Source organism: Drosophila suzukii, chromosome 2R (assembly GCF_043229965.1).
Source record: "Drosophila suzukii chromosome 2R, CBGP_Dsuzu_IsoJpt1.0, whole genome shotgun sequence".
In the NCBI taxonomy this organism is placed as follows: Eukaryota; Metazoa; Arthropoda; class Insecta; order Diptera; family Drosophilidae; genus Drosophila; species Drosophila suzukii.
Window position 1 is genome coordinate 6,901,799 of NC_092081.1, and position 25,600 is coordinate 6,927,398.

Below are 25,600 nucleotides of genomic sequence, written 5' to 3' on the forward strand. Positions count from 1 at the left end.
TGTAAACAAGGCCGAAAAGAAAACTGAAACTGGAAAAGCGGTAGCAGAGAGGTGGGTACGGGCCAGCTCCGAGTTATAGCCGGGTTCAGACGTGTTTCGAGCGCGGTGGCGTCAGGTGAATCCGAGAGTCCATTCGAATCGAATTCGAGTGTCCAGTGCGTGTTCAATACGCTTTTTGAATGATTTTTTCTTTAGCTTTGTTTTTCGAGTTGCGGGCGACGCATACAAATTAGACCAGCGAAGAGTGGAGTGTAATTGAAGCGGCCACCGATTCGATTCGATGTAAGCCGCTCCAGCCGAGCGCTGGTCGAGTGCATCGGTCCGGGTTTCTGCTACCTGGTACTCGAGGTGGTCAACAGCCAATTGGCCACCATTTCGCTGTGCACCGCCGCTCAAATCAGTTGGCTTTCGGCCGTTATCGCGCTCAGATTTGGTTAGATTCAAAACTATTCAAAACCCAACTGCCTCAAGTACCGGACAGCGGTTATTTAATCACTAGCGATTAGACAACGCGCGTTGACAATTAGTTGGCCCAGATGCTGCAATGAAATGAGTGAAACTGGAGCCAAAACTAAAAAGCAAGCCAAACAAAGCCAGTTACATGATAAATGCTGAATATGTTGTCATAGAGAAACGTGATTCCTGAGCCGCCGTGCTAATCAATTCGTATTAAATCATCGACTATTGGGCAACTGCCATATTTGCATGACGCGGAGTGTGCGGCGGCGGTTGAACTTGAAACTGATTATGGAGTGCGAGTGCATTTGGATGCCAACTGGACTTTTGATCACTTAAAGCACATTATTAGCTATTAGTTGAAAAAAGCGGGATTTTTAATTAATACGATTATGAGATTGTTTTGCTTGAGCAGTTAAAACTCGAGAACTATTCTGCAATGTTTATTTATTTTAACGTTTTGCCAAAAACAAGACAAATTATTAGTTATTGTGATATTTAGCTTTAACTGTTCAGTTTATATTTTCGATATTCTAGATGACATTGTATAGTTGTTTAAAATTTGAAATTCGGTTATATCTAGTTTTTAAACTTTGTGCTTCTTAGCCCAGAATGCATATTAGGGTGGTCCATATTTGCAGGGCATTTTTAAGGACCTACTCTCACCCGCCTATACGGTCCTCATTGAGGAACTTAAGTTATACCAAACCAAACATTTTGAAAAAACGCGTTTTAGGGTCTGCGAACTGTTTTCAAAGTTTATATCTCATACGCAAATGTTGTCATTGATCAAATTTTTTAAAAAAGTTCTGTCTGGCATATATGTTGTATAAGTAATTTTTAAAAATATTTGACGACGTATCGCAAAGTCTACATCTCAACAGAAAAATGTTAGTTGTTGAATACATATTTTGCACATTTAATTTAACCATGTAAAGAAGTGAGAAAAAAATTTCATTTTTTGGACCACCCTAATGGTTGATGTACATTGAACATAGATTATTTTAAATTTAGGAATGTCATGTTTAAGTTCTAGTAAATTAAAAAAAAATGTTCAAAGTTAAGGAAATCATATTTCATTTATATTCCCGAAACTAGTTCAAACCATCACTATCTAAACTAATAACAAGAACAACAAAACCTTGCTCTCAACATAATTGATTTTCGGACATAAAAATCTGACAGAACCCTATTCAACCCCTATTTCATAAAAAGATAAAAATCTTTATATATGGGCCAACATGGAATGTTATAGCAGTTCCAACACCTGGTTATTTAATTGCTTTTCTCATGAGGACAACTTGACATATTGAAAATTATATATAATAGCCTTTTGTCGATTTTGTTTACCTGTTTAAGTTTGCATAGCTAATAACCTAGCTTGAATATTGTCCACTCTTACAGTTGACATTGACCTCCTTCATTTCATGGGAATAACACCAGATTTTGGGCTATTAAAAGTGTCCTTAACAAAGTATTTAATTGCTTAAACAAAGAAACACAGTGAACGCTCAATAATGTTTGACAACAGTGTTAAACCACATCCGGTGACCAATGGAGTTCAACTTGATGGTAAGCCATTATACGTTTTCAATTTGGAAATGACCGAATTTATTGATTTTCCGTTTAAGCCCCGGGAGATCCAGCGTTGACTACCGTTATCAACATTGGTAAGTCAGAGTGTTAATATGGCTTTTAACTTTAAATTTTAAAGTAATGCAAGCAACCAGATTGTGACTGAAATTTTAATAGGTATTAAAATTAACAGAGACTGTAGTACAACAATAATATTCATCGTGTTGTTAAAATTGAACCCGTTTTTTAGCCTGCGTCAGAAGCTTAAACGAGTTTTAAAACATACTTTTGACTTATGTATCATTGAGGTACAATTTAATTCCTTCTATATTTCAATATGAAGTTCTAGTATAAACAATACTTTATCGATGAATATGGTCTACTGTAATAATTTAATCTTAAAAACATTTTAAGGACTATATGCAACGGTTTAACACGACGAGTTTTTTATAACATACTTATTTCTCCGAATCATGGTGACTTTTAATAACTTTTATATGGGCTAATCGCAATCTTCGTTAGAAGCCAATTGCTCAATAGAACTCATCGTTACCAAGCACTATTATCAGAAAAGACACTAATCAATCGTTTTTGCTCCGTTTAAAGTGAGTTTTCCAAATTTGTTCCTATAAATAAAGGGAAATACTATGCCGCACTATCAATACCGTCATAGACAATAGTAGATTAAGATAGGATAGCGCTGTAAATGCCCCAAACGTGTATTAACCGAGTCCAAAACACAATGATTCGTTATCGGACCGACACGCTTGACTTTCCCCCACCCGAAATCCAGCGTTCATATCAATTCGTATATAGTGTATGTACATTCTAAATAAAATACACATGCATTTCAGGCTGATAATGAAAGCCAGCGCCCCTAGTCGAGTATATTTTCGGCTTGTGAAGTAATAATCCATTCAGTGTCAGCCGGCATTTGCGTTGAATAAGGTGTGTTTAGGTGTCTTGAGAGAGTTTAATATATCATGTTATACAAGTGTTCTTTAAGTGAACCAGCTGTTTTCTGGCGAAAGACTGGATATGCTCATTTTTAGCAAAATTAAGTTGCGCATTTAAAATTGCAACCTGTTGCTTTTGTCAATTTAGTTGATGTGAAGTGTTTATAGCGTGAAGCTTATAAAGCGTTGAATACACAAAAAATCAATAAAATTCATTGTAAAGTGAATTGTTTAATATCTGTAGTTTAAATTTAGCGCCTTTACAAGTGGTTACTAGCAGAAAAACATTTACCAACACTGTTTGTACTTTGGCGCGACACAAGTTACTCATAAATATTGAAGTTCTTATCAAAAAGTATATAAATTGGTTGTAAATTAAACAAAACTTAAATATTTAAGCGGATTTAAAAAAATGTTTGTGCTTTTTTAAGCATTAGTCCATTAGAATTTGAAAGTCCAATCAGATTCCCATTGGTATATTTCTTCGCGCTTTTTGGTATATTTAGAATAAAGCATGAACCGCGGCGCGGTCACACTGGCAGTAAGTTTTTTTTGCCCAATGCAGATCCGATCCAAAATCTTGAAATATACAAGTTTTTGTTGTCGCGGTGAACGGTTGGCAAAGCGCGTGAGCTCAATGCGCCTCACTTCTGCCTGTTGACAGTACAAAAAAGTACATATAATTTTAACAACAAACAGAAGACGGACGAAACAAGAAGAAAACGGTAGATGCGAACGAAAGTGAAAGAGTGTTAGTTTTGTGTTGTTTACCTTTCTCAGTGCCGCCTGCTTACACCCCCTCTTCACCATCCACCTTTCTCTACATCTCTCTTTCTCTCTATCCTCCATCCCTCTCCCGGTTTCTCCTGATCGCAGAACCAGAAACCGAAAGTCCAATTGGGATCTTCACATCACAACCGGAGAGGCAACAGCAACAACCAGAGCAACTCCAATCCGAATCCGACAGAATGGCCAATTTTGACGATGTGAGTGTCCAATTAGGAAATTTATTGCAAGCGAGAGAAAAAAAAAAAGATGTGTAACGATTATTAACTCACACAAGCACAAACGCTCGCACACAGACGAACTCCGTGCACGTAACGAACATTAAGCGCCTTATTTAAGTTTGATTTGATTTTTATTTTGAATTTTTTGTTTTCGCCGTTCCGTCGTTATCCTCCCGTATGTATGCGTGTTGCATGTTGCTATTGCGTATGTGAAAAACCAACTGCCTCCTACGAACAACCGTAACGAACAACAACAACCATGGATGCACTGGAAACAACCAAAAACAACAACAACAACAACCACGACCAGACGTTGCAACGCGCCCGCCTCGCCTTTTCCAGTGGAAAGACCAGGAACGTCAGCTTTCGGTAAGTTTGCTTTTATTTTTGGGTAGTTTTCGGTTTCTGTGTTTGTTAGTTTGTTTTTTGCACTGGCTCCTCAGTTTTAGGCATTAGTTTTGGGTTGAAGCTGCCGCTTGAGTGGAGATTGTGTCATGAAATTCGCAAGTTACAGTGGGTATTGCTTGGAAGGATCTGGAAAGTGGAAGTGGGTTAACATTCCTGGAAGTCCTGAGTATTATTTTCCATTTTGCATCCATTTTTTTTTTACAGAATCTAGCATTGATTTTTTAATTTTTGATTTATTTTTGTTAAATTTTTTTTTATAAAATTTGAGACTTTTATGAATATTTTAATTTTTTTATTATTTCCTGGTTTTCTCTATGTAAAGATAAGTCATTTAATACTTAGACAAGTCATTTGGAACTAGTCATTTTTGTTTTTGAAGTATTTGGATTTAAGATAAGATCTTACTTTGATAAGTCATTTAATTTAAATATGATATTATACAAATATTTGAAACTAGTCATATTTAGGTTTTTAAAAAACTAGAAAACATTACTTGTTAAAGTGATTTAAATGAGATAGCCCCATATGATATATGTATCATAAAACAGTCATGAGCTCTACCTACAAGTGCATTTAATTTGGTTTACTTTAGTACTAGATATGGGATACAATTAGTTAGGTTACCCCAAATCTCTTACCACTGTACTGGTTACTGGTTACTTTTATTACAAGTGGTTATTACAATGCTATTGCGGCAGGGCAGTCTCCGAAATACAATCTCAGCTGGGGGGCATAATAACTTTTCATGGCTGTTGTTTCATTTGGGGCAACGAAATACAGAGATCTCAATCCCAGCGACTTTCACACGCAGTGGAAAGCTTTGACCTTTGAGACAACCCCGCCCTCCGAGCTTTCCAGCTGTCGTTGATAAGAACTACAGATAGCGGAGCACTCTGGAGTGGGCATAGATGCTAAAGTCTAGTTATACGGACTGGGTCTACACTGCTCCGATATGCATTAATGAGCCCGCGGCGGGAACTTTGACTCCGCCAAGTGCTTGTACTTTGAATGCAATTAGACAGCGGCGGACTGAATTCGAAACATGTAACCGGAATAATTGCCATTTCCACGTCCCAACGGATAGCAGTCATCAGACAATGGGCACGAACGCAAACATGCACACTCATACTCGTTTATGGATATGTTAATAGACGAAACCGAAACCGAAATAGACAAAAACAGGCGATATACCCGCCGATAGTTTTGAGTGCGAAGTGTGAAACGGAAGTGCGGAAGAATCTCAGCCCAAGGCTGCTGGCCGTTTAATTCCATGATCTTTCAAATAGATCCGGACAAATGAACACGTTCTATGACTGTTTTTCGCCTCTAGCGACTTCTACTCGAAAGCGCGGCTCTTTGATTATATTTAAATACATTTGCTGGATACAGTTGGACTTCCATGGGCCAAACCACATAAAATAATACTCGGCTAAAAAAGTAGTTTTTAGGTTTTGAAGCTAATGTTAATGTAATGAAGCTTGATTATGAATTGAATCTGATTTTTATTGTTAGTTAAATTCCAAAGGTATTTGCCTGGAATGTATTTTAAAGATACTTTTTAAGAGTTTTGTATACTCTATTAACACATTTGAATTTTAATTGTTTTGTTATTGATCATCGGATAGTACATACAGAGTAATGATTAATTAATGACCCTACCTAAGTAAAATAAATATAACTATGCCTGTAAGACTAATAGCTTTTCTCCATAAAAATAAATATTCAAGGCATTGTAATCATAAACAGATTAATTTTTTATAGCGATTCTGTTAGTAGGCACTTTTCTGAATTAACAAAAACTTAACACACATTTTAATCACAAAATGGAGAAATATTTTAATTGCATAATAATAATACAACTAATACTGACATGTGCCAGTTAATACAGACGTTTAGGCAATAAAGAATATAATATTCGATGGGTTTTCCTTAGCTGAACGTTTCTTAAGTACTCATAACAATAATTCAGTTGGTAAAACTATAGAGTGACTAGTTTGAGTAATTGCGTGCTTAAAATGTTGTTTAATTATTTTTATGAGCTTAGGCCATAGGCAAGTTCTCCCGTAGCTTCAAAACCAGACACTATATTGGACACCCTGGGGCTAATTGCTTTATTTATATTCACAGCGATCGGCGATCGTCTGTCCGTTTATGGATTTTATGTTTGTCATGAGCAAATAAAATAATTCAATTGAATTGCAAGTGCACCTCCAAGGGGCTGTTCACCTTCTGCTGCGGATCACCTTGACTCGATCTCGCCACCTCCTCCAGGGGGCACTAATAGATTGTAATCATCTCCGGCCGTGTGCCAGGTCAAAGTAGAGCACCGCCTCGGGTCGCCAAGCCGGTTTCCACACTTCTAATCCCATATCCCCCCGAGTTGCGTTGAGTTGGGTTGAGTCACCCAAGTCAGAATCGTAGAATCGTGGAATATCTCATAACCGGCCGTATAGCTAGCATTGACCTTCCCCAAGCGCCTCTCGTGCATTGTGATTAGTATTGATTTTGTTTTGGTCTTTGTTTCGCGCTCCTACCGCGGAACTGTCCCATCATCATCATATCATTTGTCCATTAATTATTTTTGGATTCCGCTTTCGCTTCTGCCTTTCAGACGCAAGCAGCTGGAGAATCTGCTGCGTTGCTATGAGGAGCACGAGAACGAGATTATCAGCGCCTTGGAGGCGGATCTGCGGCGCCCCAAGCAGGAGAGCCTCATCGTGGAGACCGAGTTCATGAAGAACGACATCAAGCACATTCTGTTCCACCTCGACGAGTGGGTGCAGTCGGAAAAGGTATATTACCAACTATACTAAACTCGAAGTTCTCTTCTAATCCTAACTTATTATTTTGTAGCCCCCCAAGCCCTTTGTGAACCTGATGGACGATGTCCAGATCTACAATGATCCCTTCGGCGTGGTCCTGGTGATCGGCGCCTGGAACTATCCACTGCAGCTGCTTCTGGTGCCCGTGGCTTCCGCCATCGCCGCCGGAAACTGTGTGGTGATCAAGCCCAGCGAGATTGCCGCCAACTGCGCCAAGTTCATTGCCGATGTCATTCCAAAATATTTGGATAATGTGAGTCTTGCTGCTAAATCATCTGATGATACAAGCAAAGCTAAGCTTTAGAGCACCGAATCATTTCGACATAAATTGAGGTTTCACATTAACCTGTTTGTATAGAACTCTATAGAATTCGAATGTTTTGTGAGTTTTTTAAAATGTCATGACCAAATTATCTTAAAAATTGCGATATAAATTAATTTGAAAGAAGGAAATAGATATAACATATTCAATAGATAAAATGCATGATAAAATAATTGTTGATTTAAATGTAAAAGTTTCTAAGAACGATTTGACTATACTTACTTAATGAATTCAGGTATATTTAAAAAGATCCTTAAATGTTTTGTTCCGAAATGTTGTTTATACATATATCTTCTTAAAAAGCTAAAGTTTCGAAATACTAAATGATTTTTTTCTCTCCAGGATTGTTATCCAGTTGTCTGCGGTGGCCCCAGCGAAACCGCAGAGCTGCTCAACCAGCGCTTCGACTACATTTTCTACACGGGCTCCACACGCGTGGGCAAGATCATCCACGCTGCGGCCAACAAGCACTTGACCCCCACCACCTTGGAGCTGGGTGGCAAGAGGTGAGCTCGCCCTGATCCCCATTTATAGGTTCAGCAAGCCATTATTTAACTGGTTGCTCTACTTTCAGTCCCTGCTACATTGACAAATCGGTTGAGCTACGCACAGCGGTCAAGCGCATCCTGTGGGGCAAGCTGATCAACTGCGGACAGACCTGCATCGCTCCCGACTACATTCTCTGTTCCAAGGAGGTGCAGGAGAAGTTCATCGCGGAGGCCAAGGACGTGCTGAAGGAGTGGTATGGCGACAATATCCAGAGCAGTCCGGATCTGAGTCGCGTGATCAATGCCAACAACTTCCAGTGGGTTATCTTAATTAGTTAGGATAGGAAACAATGCTAACCGTTTATTGTACTTCAGACGCCTTCTTGGTCTGATGAAGTCAGGTCGTGTAGCCGTTGGCGGTAACTACGATGCCAGCGAGCGTTTCATTGAGCCCACCATCTTGGTGGACGTGAAGGAAACCGATCCCATCATGGAGGAGGAGATCTTCGGCCCCATCTTGCCCATCTTCAATGTGGAGAGTGCCTACGAAGCCATTAAGTTCATCAATAACAGGTATGCCAGTCCGTGGGACAATCGAAGGTCCTGCTGTCCCTTGTCTTTGCCCGTTTGCCATTTAATCACCTCACAAAAACCAAATACATAAAACAAATGTCCGATTCGCAATGTTTTTCTCATAGAGAGAGTCCACTTGTCCTGTATATTTTCACATCGGAAACAGACGTTCAGAATCTGTTCATAAACGGCACCCAGTCGGGCGGACTGTGCGTGAACGACACGATAATGCACTACGCCGGTAAGAGAGTCACCCAGTCAACCAGTAAAAATCTATCCAATCGAGATGCTAATGGATGTGGATAATGAATTATGAATAATGATAATGAATGCGGATTATCGGCGGGTAGTCCGTTGCTTGCTCCTCCTCTACGGTTTTGGTTTCCCCAGATCTCTTAAAATCTCCCCAACTGAACCTGTTTACGATAGCTTGCTAAGTGCTCTGCGTATCTGTAATTTATAAAGCCTTGTTTGGTGACGGTGGTTCTAATTATTCCTGTACAGCTCCCTTGTAGTTGATGATTATAATCAGAATAATCTCCAGATTGAGTAGCTACACCTTCTACACTAGTCATTGATCATACATTTGTATATATATCATTGATATTTGCAGATCTGTTTGTGTATATTGATTCGATCTTTGGTAGAAAAAGGGATTTACATATATGTCCCTCGAAAGTTCAAAATTTTCTTCCCAGATCTGCAAATGCTCTTTTGTTTGTCTTTTATGTGTAACTCTTGTTCTTTCCAAGCCCTTAACGATGCTCGAGGAACTGCAACTGTATTGTACTTAATCTATTTATCTTCCCCAATATCCCCGTAATTAGAGAAAAGCCACTTGTTATATACGTGTTCTCCAACTCGAACAAGCTAGTCAAAGAGTTCAGGAGCAACACCACTAGCGGCGGATTCTGCAGCAACGAAACTATAATGCACTGTGGAGGTATTTCGCTATGATAATGTATATAGTTAAGAGATCTCTGTAGTTTTAGTCAGACACCTTAATGATTTCTGTGTAATGCACTGATCTTTCATGTTACACGAATTTTAAGTAGCCGGTTTACTGCACTCCAGCCATCCATACTTAAAATGCAAATTCTGGGATATTCTAGACACTTGACCACAACGCGTATACGGATAAAAACAGCTCAAAAAGTAAAACAAAAACCCTCAAGTATTCAAATATTATGCACATTGATTTGAATTTAAATTAAAGCTCTGTGTTTTTTGGTTTCGGACGGTGGAATTAATATATACCAAATGTATTATTGGCTTGGCAAAAATAATGATTAACACTAAAACGCTTGGCTAAGAACTGCAAATAGTAAATTGATATTAAGAGTGCTAAAATCTTTTTGGTGATAGCTTTAGAAAATAAGACCAGGGTGCGGTTGAAGTATACTATAAGTAATTAGATTTAAGTGTTGCTAATGATATATGTATATGTTATTTGCAAATTTATTTTGTGCTATTTTTAAATAATTTGTAATTAGAAAACTTTCTAAGCATTTAGTTTGCTAATAACTAAACAAATCTTGGTGATAGGCAAGTTCGTAAATTAATATTTCTATGTTTCACAGTTGATGTATTGCCTTTCGGAGGCGTTGGCATGAGTGGAATGGGAAGCTATCATGGAAAATATGGCTTTGAAACCTTCACACACAAAAAGTCTTGCCTGGGCAAGGATTTGTCGGCCCTTGGCGAGAAGTTGGCATCGTAAGTTTTTAGATATCCAATTGAGAGGGATAACTATTGATTTATTTTGAAATGACTCCCCCGCAGAGCACGGTATCCGCCCTACTCGGATCGCAAGGGATCGCTCCTGTCCTTCCTGCTGCGCAAGCGCCGTCCGCTGCCCAACCTGCACCTGAGCCACGTGTTGGCCATCGGACTGGGCGTCGGACTGACGTTCCTGGCCAACTACTACCTACAGGTAAGGAAGGTATAGCAAGCCGGCTCCACTCGCTCAATTGTTCCCATTAAAATGTACAATTATCTTCCATGCATTCACACGTCACTGGGCAAAACACTCAATATACGATATTCGACACGATCACAATCCACATAATACATATTACCCGCCGCTTGTACACTATTACAGGGCAAATTGCTGTCGAAATAGGTGCACTGATGGAGCCCGGAGTTATGTGAAGCCTGCGCCAGCGGATCTTTACCATTTACTTTTGGAATTGTTTGCAATAAATGTATAAGCGTTTCAGAACTTCGTTTTTTGGGCATGCACTTAACTAACTTCATTGCATATTCAGACAATCACAAAACTAACAAAAACTGGGTATCTTGTGGAAAATATTTACACTTATTTAAGCGTAGAAAACATTTTGGGAATTGCTCCAAAATTAACAATTTGCGTTACAACCATTTCAAATTTTATATTTTCAGAAAAGCTCAACAACTGATTAAAACCCCAAAACTTTTTTATTTTTTATACGCATATCGGTGGGTGATGTAAAGCTTTGGATACTTCGTTATACATGTAGTTATTGTTATTTAGTTACTATTTAATACAAATGTGAATGCTGTAATGTAATGTACGATCAATAAACAATATAAAACTACTTACTGTTTTTTAAATTTGAATTCTGGGGAGCAGTGTGACCAGGTCTGGTTGGAAACGGTCGTTTACCAACACCACCTGCAAGTGTAGTAGACATTTTACCTGTAAAACATTCGGATTGTTGAAAAATAACAACAATTGTCGGCTATTGAGGGAGCGGCAATAAGTGTTTTCTAATGTTACCTCTAAGTTGTTGAATTGCTGAAACGTCTGAAAATTAACAACATATTCAACAGTTGTGGGAATACCTTAAGTTCAAAAATAAAAACATCGATAGTCATTTCAAACATCGATGATTCTCCACCACTACTTTGGATAGATGAGCACACACTGGACACTGTAGCGCTTTTTGTGTGGTCACACTGGTGTACGATTTTTTGTCAATCATTTGCTGCGGAAAATATATTAAAATACTCGGTTAAAATGGCCGCGCGCGGCGATTTGATTGCACAATTCATAGAAATCACCGGAACCGACGAGAATGTGGCCAGGTTCTACCTGTCCAGCTGCGACTGGGACATAGAGGTGAGCTTTCGCAGAGCCGGCGACAACAATGATGCAGCAAATGCAGCCAGTACTAATGCACCCAAAAAAAATGCCAAATTTCCGTTTTCAGCACGCTCTGGGCAACTACTGGAGCACCCAGGCGGATTTGCCGGTTCCGGTGCCATCGGTGGGCCACGCGGACAACCCGAAACCAAAGCCGACTTCGAGTAGTGGAGCGGGAGCAAGTGCAGCAGCTCCCGCCGTCGCTGGGGCAACCAAAAGCGCAGACGCTGCCACCGCCGCTTCCTCATCCGCAGCTTCGGTGGACATTGCACCCGCTGCGTCAAAGGCCAAGCCAAAGTGAGTTGCGTAGTAACCTTGGTAACACCGAGAATAATCCGAACTACCTTCCCAACCCAGATTCGCCACCCTTAGCGACATGTCCAAGGAACCATCGAGCGACGACGACCAGCAGGCCTTCTATGCCGGCGGCTCGGACCGCTCCGGTCAACAGGTCCTGGGCCCGCCGAAGCGCAAGAATTTCCGCGAACAGCTCACCGACATGATGCGTTCTGCGCAGGAGCAGAACATCGCGGAGGTGGGCCCCTCCACCAGCAGCGGCGGCGGTGGCAGTGGAGGACCCAGTGGTGCTGTCTGGGGCCAGGGCATGCGGCTGGGCATGACAGATAATGATCACACGGCTGTCGGCACCAATAAACCTGCACAGGGCGGTGAAAACAAGCCGGTGGTGGTGCTGAAGCTCTGGAGCCAGGGCTTCTCCATCGATGGCGGCGAGCTGCGTCACTATGACGATCCGCAGAACAAGGAGTTCCTAGAGACAGTCATGCGCGGGTAAGTGGTACTCATCCCCGCGTGCAGTTATTTTTACGATGTATATTAGCAACGTGTGCATGTGCATCCCTTAAAACGATGCATGATGTTAATTAACTTGACATCTCCACGTTCAGAGGACCCTTTCCCCGAGTATTTTGTTTCATGTTTTCAGAACAGGGGTGAAGGTCTAACAGAAAATCAATACACTGGTATAACTATGCACCGAACTAACTATTTATCCTATCTATCCATTTTTATTTCACATTTCTGAACTTTATATTTATAAGTTACGTATTGTAAATATTATTAAATACTTTCTATTTCTTTTACTTGGTACTAAAATCCTTATTTAATTAAACCATTTCAGAGAAATCCCGCAAGAGCTGCTGGAAATGGGCCGCATGGTCAATGTGGACGTAGAAGACCACCGACACGAGGACTTCAAGCGCCAGGCAGCTCCGCAGACATTCAAGGGATCCGGCCAGAAGCTGGGCAGTCCCGTGGCCAATGTGGTCACCGAAGCTCCAACAGTTCCAGTAGCACTGTCGCCCGTCGAGACAGCCAACCAGGAGGCCAGTGCCCGCGATGCCATCAACTTGAATTCCGAAGCACCGTCCACCACGCTGCAGATACGTCTGGCGGATGGCTCGCGTCTAGCTGCGCAGTTTAATCTGACGCACACCGTCTCCGACATTCGTCGCTTCATTCAAACGTAAATGCACCGACCTTGGGCCTCTTGCGAGCTGATTAACTTTAATCTTGTTTCATTTTCAGGGCACGCCCTCAGTACTCAACCAGTAACTTTATCCTGGTGTCCTCGTTTCCCACTCGCGAACTGAGCGATGATAGTTCCACCATCGAGAAGGCTGGCCTCAAGAATGCTGCTCTCATGCAGCGCCTCAAGTAACTCTAAGTTAAATACGCGTAAAGACTCCCAGCGAAAACGGAGCAACTACCTATGAAATAAAACTGGATTTGGTGAAGTCGGGGAAACCTATATGGCCGAATCCGATGTCTATAATTGTCTATGATATATACAATATACCAAAGTTGTGTGCTAATTTGTATTCACTTTATGGCAGTCAAGTAATCTCTCAGAGCTACATTTAAATCTCAAACTAAAGGCTATAATATGTGTTCTTAGATGAGTAGGTCCACCTCGTTACGCAGAACGTTGATGTGCTGCATAAAGTCTTCACGCACTGCGTTGCGCCAGTCGTGCAGGCCGTCGCTGCCCACGTGATCGCAGTCCACGTAGCGATGCACGAACCCGGTGGACAATGACAGTTCCACCTCGCCCGTGCTGGCCAAGAGTTGCGCAGGTGGCTGCTCCAGGCGGTTCAGCAACGATTTGTACGCGGATCTTCGCTCCGGATCGTACTGAACGTTGTCGGGCAGCAGCTTTTTTCGTTCGTCGTAGCACACGGACATGGTGGCCAGTTCAAAGCGAGAGGTTTCCGAAGAGAAGTGTCTTAGCTGCTGCTGAAGCGATCCCTTGGCCTGGTCCACAGAGAATCGAGAGTTGGGGAAGAAAAGTTCGTTTGGACGGAGTAATAAAGTGAAGCTGGCGTGGTTCACATTCCGCAGCAGGCAGTCCGTGAGCAACATTTGATGGATCCGTGACTGTGTGCCGTTGGTTTGCCGAAAAGGAAAGTTAAATGGAAGACCGTAAAGATTAATGTTGGTCCGGTCCAGCAGGTGAATCACTTCCTCGGGCAGCTCGTCGTAGTTGTACACCAGAAAATTCTCGATGCCTATGGCCTGGTGGAACAGGAAGAACTGCAGCAGGGCGTTCTCGCTGCGAGCGAACTTGGAGGTCATGTTAAAGCCCACGAGATCCACGCAGATGGTGGCCGGCAGTCGAGAAGCAACTGCTGCCACCTGTTTGCCGTCGCTCTTCTTGCCCGCTGGCTTCAAGTTCCGCAGGCGCAGCTTCACCGGACTCTTGGTGGTGGTGGTGATGTCTGTGAAGGAGACACTGCCGGGCTGACCGAAATCGCGACTCACTTGGCAGAAGAAGTGATAGGTGGTGAAGTTGGAGGACTTGTCGTCTACCAGGCTCTCAATGGAGTCCCGCTGGAAGCGAAACTTTCCCTGCACACTGCGCCCGCCCTGAAGGTTTAGGGTGCATCGGAAGTCCACCACAGCTCCCTTCTTGCCGACGACCAGGACGTGGGCTTCGCCGCCGGCCACCAACTCGTTGCGCATCCAATAGGCGGAGTAGGCATGGAAGGAGTCGCCGATCATCTGCCACACGGGCAGCGGGCGCCACAGGACGGCCTGGGGTCCATCCTCCTTGGTTCCGTTTTCCAGGCGTCGGAGAACGGCGGCATCGTTGCGCCCAAAGAAGTTCACGTACTTGAGAACGTATTTAAGGCGGTTGTTCTCGGTCTTGTACATCAGGAGAATGCCCACGCTGAGGCAGGAGATTAAGAGCAGCACCAGCTGCTGGTATTTCCGCATCCTGGTTTGTTTAAATTCCGATGCAGGCTAAAAAGAATTAAAAATACACTCCCTAATTTGAACCCGCCAGCAACAGCTGATTTTCAGAGTTGCCGAGTACTGAAAATATGTTTGTAACGTTTGGCGCTCTATCGAATCGTTTTGATTTTGAATCCCATAATATTTAATTTAAGAACTGCATCTATAACTATTCCTAATCATAGCGCCGATGTGATTTTGGTTTAAAAACTATTTTGTTAAAGAATTTTAATAGTCGTTGAATGAAACTAGATTTAATCGTTAGTTTCAGCGACCTTTGCAGTTTCTGGAACTTCGTCTGCCGGCAGGAGTAAACTTGTTGAAGGCGCCACAGTATTTACGAATTTATGGGCTTCGAGTGCGTTGACAAAAAATTATACCAATTGTATTTCATTTAAAACTTCAACTGGTACTCCAGAATATATTTACTTATACGAGCTCGTTTCTTAAAGGTTTGGAAACTGGTATAAGTTATTAAGCCCATTTTCAAAATTTCAATTCTAATTTTAAAATAGCCACTAAGTTGCCGAAGCTTATTTTAATGCAACAACATAATCAAACTTCATTGTAAAATATAAAGTTTTTGAAATTACCCGCCCAACAGGGCTGTCCACTTTGCTCAACCCAGCGGGCGTTGCCAGATGTCAGTGAATGGGGTTTTGTTGATTGTTTTGCTGAGCCGGAGAAAAGAGAGAGAGACGACACCGAGAAAAGGATAGTATTGTGGAATCCCGAAATCCCCGTCCTGACCTGAGGCGCAATTTACCCCAGCAAGGACATGGCCAGCAGCAAGGAGTTGTGCTCCATCCGGGAGTGGGCGCCACTGACGGAGATAATCGAGCAAATTCCGGCACGGCTGCAGCGCGGTTTCTTTCCGGCCAATCTCAACCTGACCTGTGTGGACGCCACCGAGGAGTTCCTGGCCATGGGCAGTGACGCGGGCATCGTGTTCTGGTACAACCGCCACACGGGCGAGATGCAGAAGCTCAAGGCGGAGGTATGTCCCCAATCGATGACTCATTTCAGCACCCTTGGACATGCGTGTGGTTCCCCCATTAAGTCAACTTCCCCTTCCCATTTTTATAGGCGGCTACTCGGATAACTTGCGTGCGGGTTGTAAACTCCGTGGAGTACATGGTGGCGGCTGGGTGCGCCAACGGGCAGGTGAGCATCTTTCAGATTCAGAAGGAGCTACCTAGAGACTTGGACCTGGTGGCCCCCTGCACACGGAGCCGGCCCATCGAACGCTACACCATCAGGGATCTGCACAAGTGCGTGGTCAGCTGCTGCGAGTGGTCCAAGAACGGGATGAAGCTCTACTCAGGCGATCGCCAGGGCGTGGTGGTGCTTACGGAGTTCGACTATCAGGCGGTAGGCACAAATCATTTCTATTTACCACAAGCTTTCGCTAATTGTAACCCTTGAAAATAGCACCTCAGCAAATCCGTGGAGATCCTCAGCGAGGCCTACGAGATAGTGCAACTTAGCGTGAAGCAGAGCCACCTCCTAGTGGCCACGCTTTACCGCTGCATCGTATGCCAGCTCGACGTACACACCTCGGAGTGGAGCATCACCCAGGTGGGCAAGAAGGATCGCAAGCAGCTCATCGATTGCGGCGCAGTCTTTCTCAAGAAACAGACCGAAAATCAGGCACAGCTCGTCTGCGGGCGTCCTGGACTGCGCTTCTGGGTGGCCGATGCCGCGGGCAATGTGTCCAAGACCGTGCTCTTCAAAGACGCTGTGATGCGCAGCCCCACATGGGAGATACCCATTCTAAACCCCAAACCACGCAGTGAGCCGTCCAGCAGTCAGCAAGCGGCTGCAGCTTCAACTTCTACTAGGCAACCTGGAACGGAGGATGGCTACGTGGCCAGTAGCAACTTTCGGCAGCTGTATCTGTACGATGGCCACGACTCTTTGTTGGTAACCCACGACGATGCCACCCTGTATATACTTAACTTGGATAAACTCAAAGTAGAAGCCGTGGCGCGTGGATTCCGAAAGATCCTTGACTTCTGCGTCTATGGCAAAGAGATCTTCGTACTTGAGGGCGATCGTACCTTGCTGCGTCTGGCTCCTCTGCCCGAGCCACCCAATAAGACGGTCAAGGTCATATTCAATCCGCTGATGCCGCCTCCAGTTCCCGTTTTGGGATCCTCGCACTATTCACAGCTGGAGTCGCCGGTGGAGCCCCTTGCGGATCCCGTTCTGCAGAATGCGGAGGAGTGTTTCGAGCAGTCGCCGGTGGAGGAACTGGATCTCAATGTGCCCGTTGAAATGGCGGTGGAGTCACCTTTGGTTCAGCAGAACCGCCGCTTGGAAATCTTTCGTCGCATCGGCCAAATGGACTTTGAGCAGTCCATCGTCCACTGCAGCCGAAAGACAGCCGTTGGGAAATCGCCTGAAGCCAGTGGCTCGGGGATTGTTGAGATTGGCCACGAGACTCATGAACTACGGTTACCGCTTACCAATGCTGCGACCCTAATGGAAGCCAGCTACTGTCAGTTGGAAAAGTAAGCATCCATGATTAGGGCTTTGTTAATACATCTGTAGTTATCTTTCTTATAATCCAAATTATTGCCTTCTTTCTAATAGCAATGGCTTGGCTTCGCCGTTGGACATGAAGGCAGCCTTCCTGGCGCATCTGCCCGATGCCCTCAGTCCCACCACTTTGCAGAAGACCGTAGCGGAAAAAGCCAAAACACTGGCTGCCGAGTTGGACATACCCGAGGTGCACCTGTCCCCATTATCCGAGGAGGAGCTTCGTGCTGCCCAGGTGCATGCTCCCCAACTGAGCGAATCGCTTATCAGGTGCTATCCTACGCACCTGGAAGAGGCCAGTGTCCAAACGACGTCTCTGCAAAATCCACTTAACACAGAAGATGAATATAACGCAGGTCAACCCGTGGATGGGATTAGGGCCGTAGCTCCCTCGAAGCCCAAAATGGCTCCGCTTAAGTTTGTCATGAGCCAGCCGAAGCAAAAACTGTCGCTAAAAGTGGACAGGGAGGAGGAGGAGGAGTACACCAGCTTCCTCCCCGACTTTCGGCGAGCTGGCGATCCTCTGCGCAAGGAAACACCGGCCACCAGTGACTCAAACAACTCCAGCGAGTGGGAGTTCTTGGACAACTAGTTCAGTATTAGAATAAGTGCATACTCATTCGCTTTCCCTTTGATTTCGTGCACTTTCTTTTTTGTTTGTCTTTGTTTTGTTCGAAAAAGTGTTGTGCTTATCAGATTGTGATCACCGTGATTTACATACTATTTTTAGTGAAATTTACATAATTGTACATAATGTTAGACGTACGCAAGGTATTCCCTGACCCCAAACGAATATGAATTTTGATGTTCAAAAGCACCCAAACCATTCCCTTAAAAATCCAAAAATTCTAGCGTAGATAGCACCCTAGCATCACAGTGAAATTGTACCATTTATTTAACATCATTGTATACTAAGTTCTTTGAGATATTCCAATGCTTTAAGTATTTGCTACTTAAGTTCAAGGTCGCTTTACATACACAAAATACATTTATTTTATACAAGTGCAAACGTTTCGTTCCAAGGGTGTCCCCCCCAGCAGGAAATGGATATGGGCTGATACCGAGTTTTTGGTCGTTGTTTTTTCTGGAACTACGTGTCAGACTCGAGCTGGCGATAGTGTTGCATGTGAGGGAAACGAGACGCCCACTGCAGCATGTGCCGGGTCTGCTGATTGCTGTGACTGCCGTAAGGCTACAGCGGAAAACTTTGGGTGTAGAAGCTTCTTGATCTCCAGCAATTATGCAACCCTGTTCAACTCGAAACGCAAACGGACCAGCCCACTGCATTGATTGATCAACAAATAGTAATTCGAGCTCACTTCGCACTCAATTGACTACAATAATGGAAAGTTCTAAGAAGTTTCGCCTGCATCTGGCTTCCAGAAGATTCGAGGAAGCCGTATTGCCTGTCCTCTGAAACAAACCAAGTGGGTGTCACTCTGGAACACTCTGAGAGCGCGGAAAGAGACAACTACATATGTGATACCCAAGAATTGGCAAAAATTCTACTATGTTTCGATAAGAGATAGCCAAAGGTTCAGATGAATTGCCGGTTTACAACATAAAACATCAATATTATAAAAGCACATTAGTAATAAGGTGTTCATATTTGGATTAGACACTCCCACATAAAAAAAATTATTTAAAAATATCAAGTACTCAGACTTGACATTCAAACAAAAAATGGAAAACATTAATATGATCATTATTCTGGAGTTTTATAATAAAAATCAGAAGTAATCATTTTTTATTATTATGATAATTATTGATTTTAATTTAAAAATTCCTTCGATTGTGATCCCTTTTATGAAATGGACTTATATAGTTATTTTATGAAATTATAAGCGAGTTTGGTATAATCATATCGAGATTACGAATTAAGTTGATCGAGAAATTCGGTAAAACTAAAAGGATACCCATTTCAGACCTGATGACAAGAACTAAAATCATAATCTGTTTGAATTCCAGTCATATCTCATTGTTAAAAAATTCATTTATTTTAAGCTTAAAGTTAAACACTGAAAAAATGTAGCAAATATTTTCAATGTAATTTACAATTTAATGGTGACTTACAAGGGCTCTCTTTAAACTAAACATTAGAAGTCATTTAAGATTTGGCAAAATAAGAGCAAGCGGAAATTTTCCGTGGCCTAACCCTTGCCTAGAATTATTGAATTCAAACTCAATTGCCCACTCAATGAATTATGGAAATAGGTGACAGCGATCTACGGCGTGAAAAAGAGATAGACAGAAGGACTCAGCGGTACTGATTGAGAAATCCCACGCATGCCGGAAAATTTCCGATATCGTCTGGTTCCCTTAAGTGCGCCGCAGAGCGTTACGGAGAGTTAAATGTACGATATGGGGCGAAAGAAGAGAGTGCGCTTTCGCCAGCCGGGAGTCTATAAAAGCGGCCCGGTTTCCACTCAACCGAGTCATTCGCCGCGAACTTTTGCCTCGACCAGAACGCAGTCTCCAGAACCCAGTCCCGAGAACCAAGTGCCAAGCAAAACCCATTAAAACGCGCTAATTGACAAAAAAAGAGAGTGTTAGCAAAAACATCGAGTATGAAGCCCACCAACAACTCAACGCTGGAAGTCATCTCCCCCAAAGTGCAGGTGGATGATGAATTCATCACAACCGACTACGATTACCAGACTTCGCATGTGAAGCGTACCGCCGATGGGAAACTGCAGGTAAGTCAGATTACCGGGTGGTAACTCCCTGAGATCATCATCAATCCAACCCAGTTCTGAGATATCGAACTTGGTGCGAAAAGCCCATTTTCCGGCTGACGCGCTGACCTTCACATTGAACTTTTCCAACAGGCGGGATGTGCTCTCCCGCTCAAATGCGCATTTGCCAGCACTCAGAGAATAATATGCCTGACCTGGGTGCAGAAAATAATAAATAATGCAAAATAATACCTACAAATAGCCAAATATTGCTTAAAATTTGAAATTGTAATTCACACACCCGTCTTATTCAACAAAATATTGGTAAAAGTAAATAAATGGTACAGTCCTAAGTTAAAATACTCTTGTTAACTATGGATATCCAAATCTGTACGCCAGAAAATGTTTTTCTTATCGTTTCTAAGAACGAAGTCTTTTAAAATTATTTAGGGTATTCAATTGCGTTGCAATCGTTTGAAAAGTGTAAAAGTGTAAGCAGTTCCAACAACAATTTCCATACAAAATAGTTTTCAAGGCCTACAACACCCCAGCCTATGTATACAAATCTGTTGTACTTGTGTAGAAATAGGGGGTTAATAATGGGTAGGAATTTTATCTAAAATACTAAAAATATACTGAAAAGTTGGGTTTTAATGACAGAAATTATCATAGCCTTCTTTTCACAAAAATTTAAAAGCTTGCGTTATTTTGTACGTCAATTTCCTGCAACGATATTTTAAAATAGAGGGCGTTCACAATTCTCGTCTGGCAAACTTACAAAGTTTACACTTCTGCAACGCAATTGAATACCCTAATTGTATATAATATAATCAGTGCATTTAAAGTTTATTTATGTGTACAATTCTTTTCTTAGGCAAATAATTTTCTAATCAAGTATTTCCATTTTTATTTATAAAACATAATTAATACTTTTGGAAAATATTGAGAAAAATACCAATCAGTTTAAACGTTGGGTTTTTTGACAGTGTACAATGCCTGTTTGCCAAATATTATTTCGAGTCTGACTTAGGATTATATCATATTTCGTAATATTTATGTCCAATACCATTATTTACGGAGGGCGCAGAGCTTAAGAGCTAATTTTACTGGGTGTAGGGACAGTGAAACTTTCCATTATCTGGCCAAGAACCGAATAGTGCCGAACTACTCGAGTTCCAAGGGTCCCCTTCCCGATTCGCAGCAGATAAATATACCGATAAGCGGGGGCGGGGTCTTACTCACTTACACGAAGCGTTACAGTTACAGTTTATTGATTGTTCGGGAAAACAGCTGACAATAAATACGGCTGATATTTCGTCATTATTCCATTATTTCGGACAGCGGGTGGCGTGACTCTGTGCGCAGGCGCCTTTTGCGACTATCAAATGGCACCTAAACAAATAGGGATGGCAAGTAGACCCGAATCGAAACCCGATAGCCCATTTGCAAGTGATTGTGGTCGCGGTACGTGCTCTGTTTACATCCCCTGGCTGCCGCCACCCACACCCACCCCACCCAACTCCCGTTCCCACCCACAGACACTTGCTGCGCCTCAAGGTCACTGTCAGGCGATGTCCACAAGAAGAGAGAGAAGCCCAAAGAGAAGTGGACTCTCTTAGCCGGCCGAAGAGCGAGCCTCCTTTCCTTTCCTCGGCCAATGATAATTTCGCCGGCCGGCTTTTTGGAGAACCCAATAGTGGACCTTGGACCAACACGATCCCAAATTTAGAATGCAATCATCATCATCGTTATCATTACTTATTCATCAGTTTTTGTTTGTGGTTCAAATCAACGTGCGTTGACTCGGCAGAAATCGGACAAGAACTGCTTGAGTAAACAACACCCAAAAATAAGTTATAAGACCTTACGATACTTGTCAATTTTTATAATTCCTATATTAGTTTTATACTTTTACAAATCGATTAAATGAAAAATAGGCTAAGGAATAAAATTGAACAGAACTTGGGTTCTATTTAAAAAAAAATGTAAGAATATAATTTGTGCTTACTGAGTCCATTATATATAAGATGTTCTTCGAGTTTCAATCGCACAAGCTGAGAGCGTCCTAAACTATTGGAAAGATTTGTATCCATTTTACTAACAAACTTTGCTTCACTTTGTTTTAAGGACGAAAAATGTGGGGGTCAAAGTAAGTTGTTGTATCATATTAAAAATAATACGGAATAATACGAATACAAAGATTCGAGTGTAGTTAATTATACCCCTGATAACACTGATACAGTGCGGGAAAAAACTCTTTTTGACCATACCCACAGTATGTCATTATTGTTTTATAATCAATCTGATCAAAGCCACTTGTTGTCAAGAGAGTCCTAACACAAATACCCCCATTGCCAAAATCCATTGAAAGGTATTGATATCAGGTTCGCTTCGCAGAAATCAGGCGATCATAATTTATGCTTTTGGCTACCTGACCGGGGTGGCACGATTTAATATGGCGATAAGGTGGCCGGACCTATAATAAGACCAAACGGGTTGTGCTTGTGCCATTTTCAAGGCTTATCGGACCTAATCTCTCCCCGATCTTTGCAGGTGCACCCCCAAACGACGGCGCTGAAGATACGGACGGGTCGCCAAGTGCCCAAGTTGGGCGTGATGCTGGTGGGATGGGGTGGCAACAACGGCTCCACCCTGACCGCCGCCCTGGAGGCCAATCGCCGCCAGCTGAAGTGGCGCAAGCGGACGGGCATCCAGGAGGCCAACTGGTTCGGCTCCATCACCCAGGCCTCCACCGTGTTCATCGGATCCGATGAGGTCGGCGGCGACGTCTACGTGCCCATGAAGGAGCTGCTGCCCATGGTGGAACCCGACAACATTATCGTGGACGGCTGGGACATTAGCGGTCTCCATTTGGGTGATGCTATGCGCAGGGCCGAGGTCCTAGACGTGGCTCTGCAGGATCAGATCTACGACAAGCTCGCCAAGATGCGACCACGTGCGTCTATCTATGATCCGGATTTCATTGCGGCCAATCAGTCGGATAGGGCCGACAACTTAATTCGTGGATCTCGTCTGGAGCAGTACGAGCAGATCCGGAAGGACATCCGTGACTTCCGCGAGACCAGCGGCGTCGATTCGGTCATCGTTCTGTGGACCGCCAACACGGAGCGCTTCTCCGAAGTCCAGGCCGGACTGAACACCACCAGCCAGGAGCTCCTAGCCTCCCTGAAGGCCAACCACTCGGAGGTGTCACCTTCGACGATCTTCGCAATGGCCAGCATCGCCGAGGGGGTAAGTGCTCATCCTCTGAATGTTTACTGATGTTATATTTAGGACCGATTTCTCAATGACATGTTAAGGTCCTTGTTGGTTATCTGTCGGAGAAAGTTAATAAGGAGTTAAATTGTCCGGAAGGACAAATTAGATTTCCCCAAGTGATGTTAGATCTATACAGACTCTGGTTTTACAAAAATGTTTATCCGAGACAGCAATTAAACTCAATGTCAAAAGTTACAAAACTGAGAAATCAGCCTTCATGGGATTTAAGTATAATCATTTATAATTCAAACTAACACCCATGAATTAAGTTTGCTTGTAGGTTATCTCGAGTGCCGGTTAAAATTTTTAGGATAGTTAAAGTGCTTGTTAGAAAAATGTGTTTTCTCGACCGTTGAGAGTTATGTCTATCTGGCTCTTGGGCTGGCTGTAAATTATTTCTCGACTATATTTATTTATTTTATTTGTACACTTTACGCTTACTTATAAAAATTATGCTACAGGGAGGGATGACAGCCATAGCTGCTGAGGCTCGGCTTAATTTAGTGAAAGCCAACCGTACCTTAACTGGCACTCAAAAAAACGGACCATAGAGCTTTGAAGGACACTCTACAGATATTTAGTTAAACTGCCTTTGAAGACTATGTGGTTAATTTCCATCCTATGTTTATTTTATCCCGCAGTGTACATACATCAATGGCTCTCCGCAGAACACCTTTGTGCCCGGACTCATTCAGCTGGCCGAGGAGAAGAAGGTCTTCATTGCCGGCGACGACTTCAAGTCCGGTCAGACGAAGATCAAGAGCGTGCTGGTCGATTTCCTGGTGGGAGCTGGCATCAAGCCGGTGTCCATTGCCAGCTACAACCACTTGGGCAACAACGATGGAAAGAACCTGTCCGCTCCCCAGCAGTTCCGCTCCAAGGAGGTAAGTGATCAGTGAATTTCCGTAAGTCCTGTTAGACTTAAAAGTACCCTTTCGCCGACAGATCTCCAAGAGCAACGTGGTGGACGACATGGTGGCCTCCAACAGGCTGCTCTACGGACCCGATGAGCACCCCGACCATGTGGTGGTGATCAAGTACGTGCCCTACGTGGGCGATAGTAAGCGAGCCATGGACGAGTACACATCGGAGATCATGATGGGCGGCCACAATACCCTGGTGATCCACAATACGTGCGAGGACTCGCTACTGGCCACGCCCCTGATTCTAGACCTGGTAATCCTTGGCGAGCTGAGCACCCGCATCCAGCTGCGCAGTGCTGAGAACGAATCCGCCCCGTGGGTGCCCTTCAAGCCGGTCCTCTCCCTGCTAAGCTACCTGTGCAAGGCGCCTCTAGTGCCTCAGGGCTCCCAGGTGGTCAACTCGCTCTTCCGCCAGCGCGCCGCCATCGAGAACATCCTGCGCGGCTGCATCGGTCTGCCGCCCATCTCACACATGACCCTGGAGCAGCGGGTAAGCCGAATCCGTTTGAATTCCAGTCATCAAAGATCCTAAACCCCCTCTATATCCACAGTTCGACTTCGCCACCATCACGAATGAGCCACCTGTGAAGCGGGCCAAGACCTTGGGCCAACCCTGTGCCTTGGAATCAGCCGTCAATGGCAAGAAGCTCCATTCCAATGGACACACCAATGGATCCGCCAAGCTGGCCGCCAACGGCAATGGCCACTGATGCGTGATCCTTGCAGGAAGTTGATTTCCCATTGGAAGTATATAATTTGGATATATATGGTTTTAACTGGATAAAAATTACAAAATAGGCTTAAGCTACCATTACTAACTGAACCGTTAAAATATAAAAAGGCTTTACGGACTGTTGTCTGTGTCCCACAAACAAAGTATTTGTTTCTTATTGAATATATCTGGCAATATATAGGATGTAAACAAATTGGTTACAAGGTAAAGGAATCCTAGGTCAAAAACCCGTGACTGATCAAAGAACCCTGACCATTGCCTTCCAATTTTCAGGTTCGAGAAGAAATCTAGTTTAAATCAAGTAAGTTCTGAGTGACAGGGGGGGGATGGTTAGTTAAAAATCCACGATTGTCCACGAGGGGGGGAGGGGGGTGGTCAAAAAGTGCTTAAAATTTGTCCACGTGATTTATGGACGGCCCCAAAAGTATATTACAATATATGTCATTGCTGTCAAACATCTTAGGTC

The 25,600-nt window shown here is 43.3% G+C and overlaps 5 protein-coding genes across 16 annotated transcripts; 4 read left to right on the forward strand and 1 right to left on the reverse strand.

Annotated features, from left to right (window-relative positions):
- The first annotated feature begins 1,871 nt into the window (after nucleotides 1–1,871).
- Nucleotides 1,872–11,180, forward strand: Aldh-III (Aldehyde dehydrogenase type III). 12 transcript variants are annotated; one of them, XM_070995007.1, is made up of 14 exons: nucleotides 1,872–2,028; nucleotides 2,088–2,126; nucleotides 3,864–3,973; nucleotides 4,305–4,363; nucleotides 7,014–7,194; nucleotides 7,256–7,477; nucleotides 7,889–8,052; nucleotides 8,121–8,351; nucleotides 8,410–8,607; nucleotides 9,435–9,550; nucleotides 10,188–10,323; nucleotides 10,390–10,549; nucleotides 10,709–10,811; nucleotides 11,008–11,180. In XM_070995007.1, exons 1-13 carry the CDS (start codon nucleotides 1,974–1,976, stop codon nucleotides 10,727–10,729), a joined length of 1,692 nt encoding a protein of 563 aa, XP_070851108.1. In that variant the 5' UTR covers nucleotides 1,872–1,973; the 3' UTR covers nucleotides 10,730–10,811; nucleotides 11,008–11,180. The 12 variants fall into 12 exon arrangements, with proteins under 12 accessions (XP_070851108.1, XP_070851114.1, XP_070851113.1 ...); XM_070995013.1 differs by lacking the exons at nucleotides 1,872–2,028; nucleotides 2,088–2,126 and adding an exon at nucleotides 2,962–2,979; XM_070995012.1 differs by lacking the exons at nucleotides 1,872–2,028; nucleotides 2,088–2,126 and adding an exon at nucleotides 3,548–3,712.
- Nucleotides 11,181–11,508: 328 nt separating this feature from the next.
- Nucleotides 11,509–13,563, forward strand: p47 (NSFL1 cofactor p47). The gene is made up of 5 exons (XM_017085726.4): nucleotides 11,509–11,707; nucleotides 11,799–12,028; nucleotides 12,089–12,520; nucleotides 12,870–13,214; nucleotides 13,277–13,563. The coding sequence occupies exons 1-5, from the start codon at nucleotides 11,606–11,608 to the stop codon at nucleotides 13,407–13,409; spliced, it is 1,242 nt and encodes a 413-aa protein (XP_016941215.2). The 5' UTR covers nucleotides 11,509–11,605; the 3' UTR covers nucleotides 13,410–13,563.
- LOC108018208 (uncharacterized) lies at nucleotides 13,553–15,054 on the reverse strand. Its single transcript, XM_017085725.4, has one exon. The coding sequence runs from the start codon at nucleotides 14,963–14,965 to the stop codon at nucleotides 13,643–13,645; it is 1,323 nt and encodes a 440-aa protein (XP_016941214.3). The 5' UTR covers nucleotides 14,966–15,054; the 3' UTR covers nucleotides 13,553–13,642.
- A 593-nt stretch (nucleotides 15,055–15,647) lies between these two features.
- Nucleotides 15,648–18,533, forward strand: LOC108018238 (WD repeat-containing protein CG11141). Its single transcript, XM_017085764.4, has 4 exons — nucleotides 15,648–15,980; nucleotides 16,070–16,354; nucleotides 16,415–17,496; nucleotides 17,579–18,533. The coding sequence occupies exons 1-4, from the start codon at nucleotides 15,762–15,764 to the stop codon at nucleotides 18,114–18,116; spliced, it is 2,124 nt and encodes a 707-aa protein (XP_016941253.3). The 5' UTR covers nucleotides 15,648–15,761; the 3' UTR covers nucleotides 18,117–18,533.
- Nucleotides 18,534–19,947: 1,414 nt separating this feature from the next.
- On the forward strand, nucleotides 19,948–25,277 carry Inos (Inositol-3-phosphate synthase). Its single transcript, XM_017085717.4, has 5 exons — nucleotides 19,948–20,220; nucleotides 22,753–23,451; nucleotides 24,120–24,362; nucleotides 24,424–24,891; nucleotides 24,953–25,277. The coding sequence occupies exons 1-5, from the start codon at nucleotides 20,092–20,094 to the stop codon at nucleotides 25,109–25,111; spliced, it is 1,698 nt and encodes a 565-aa protein (XP_016941206.3). The 5' UTR covers nucleotides 19,948–20,091; the 3' UTR covers nucleotides 25,112–25,277.
- The last annotated feature ends 323 nt before the right edge of the window (nucleotides 25,278–25,600 follow it).

Excerpts from the sequence above, each read along its gene's own strand:
- Aldh-III (XM_070995007.1), top strand. The coding sequence starts at position 1,974 with ATGTTTGACAACAGTGTTAAACCACATCCGGTGACCAATGGAGTTCAA. Across the intron at positions 2,029-2,087 it reads CAATGGAGTTCAACTTGATG|CCCCGGGAGATCCAGCGTTG; the intron begins GTAAGCCATTAT and ends TTTCCGTTTAAG. Across the intron at positions 7,478-7,888 it reads TTCCAAAATATTTGGATAAT|GATTGTTATCCAGTTGTCTG; the intron begins GTGAGTCTTGCT and ends TTTTCTCTCCAG.
- p47 (XM_017085726.4), top strand. The coding sequence starts at position 11,606 with ATGGCCGCGCGCGGCGATTTGATTGCACAATTCATAGAAATCACCGGA. Across the intron at positions 12,029-12,088 it reads GCGTCAAAGGCCAAGCCAAA|ATTCGCCACCCTTAGCGACA; the intron begins GTGAGTTGCGTA and ends TTCCCAACCCAG. Across the intron at positions 13,215-13,276 it reads ATTCGTCGCTTCATTCAAAC|GGCACGCCCTCAGTACTCAA; the intron begins GTAAATGCACCG and ends TTTCATTTTCAG.
- LOC108018208 (XM_017085725.4), bottom strand. The coding sequence starts at position 14,965 with ATGCGGAAATACCAGCAGCTGGTGCTGCTCTTAATCTCCTGCCTCAGC.
- LOC108018238 (XM_017085764.4), top strand. The coding sequence starts at position 15,762 with ATGGCCAGCAGCAAGGAGTTGTGCTCCATCCGGGAGTGGGCGCCACTG. Across the intron at positions 15,981-16,069 it reads TGCAGAAGCTCAAGGCGGAG|GCGGCTACTCGGATAACTTG; the intron begins GTATGTCCCCAA and ends CCATTTTTATAG. Across the intron at positions 16,355-16,414 it reads CGGAGTTCGACTATCAGGCG|CACCTCAGCAAATCCGTGGA; the intron begins GTAGGCACAAAT and ends CCTTGAAAATAG.
- Inos (XM_017085717.4), top strand. The coding sequence starts at position 20,092 with ATGAAGCCCACCAACAACTCAACGCTGGAAGTCATCTCCCCCAAAGTG. Across the intron at positions 20,221-22,752 it reads CCGCCGATGGGAAACTGCAG|GTGCACCCCCAAACGACGGC; the intron begins GTAAGTCAGATT and ends CGATCTTTGCAG. Across the intron at positions 24,363-24,423 it reads AGCAGTTCCGCTCCAAGGAG|ATCTCCAAGAGCAACGTGGT; the intron begins GTAAGTGATCAG and ends TTTCGCCGACAG.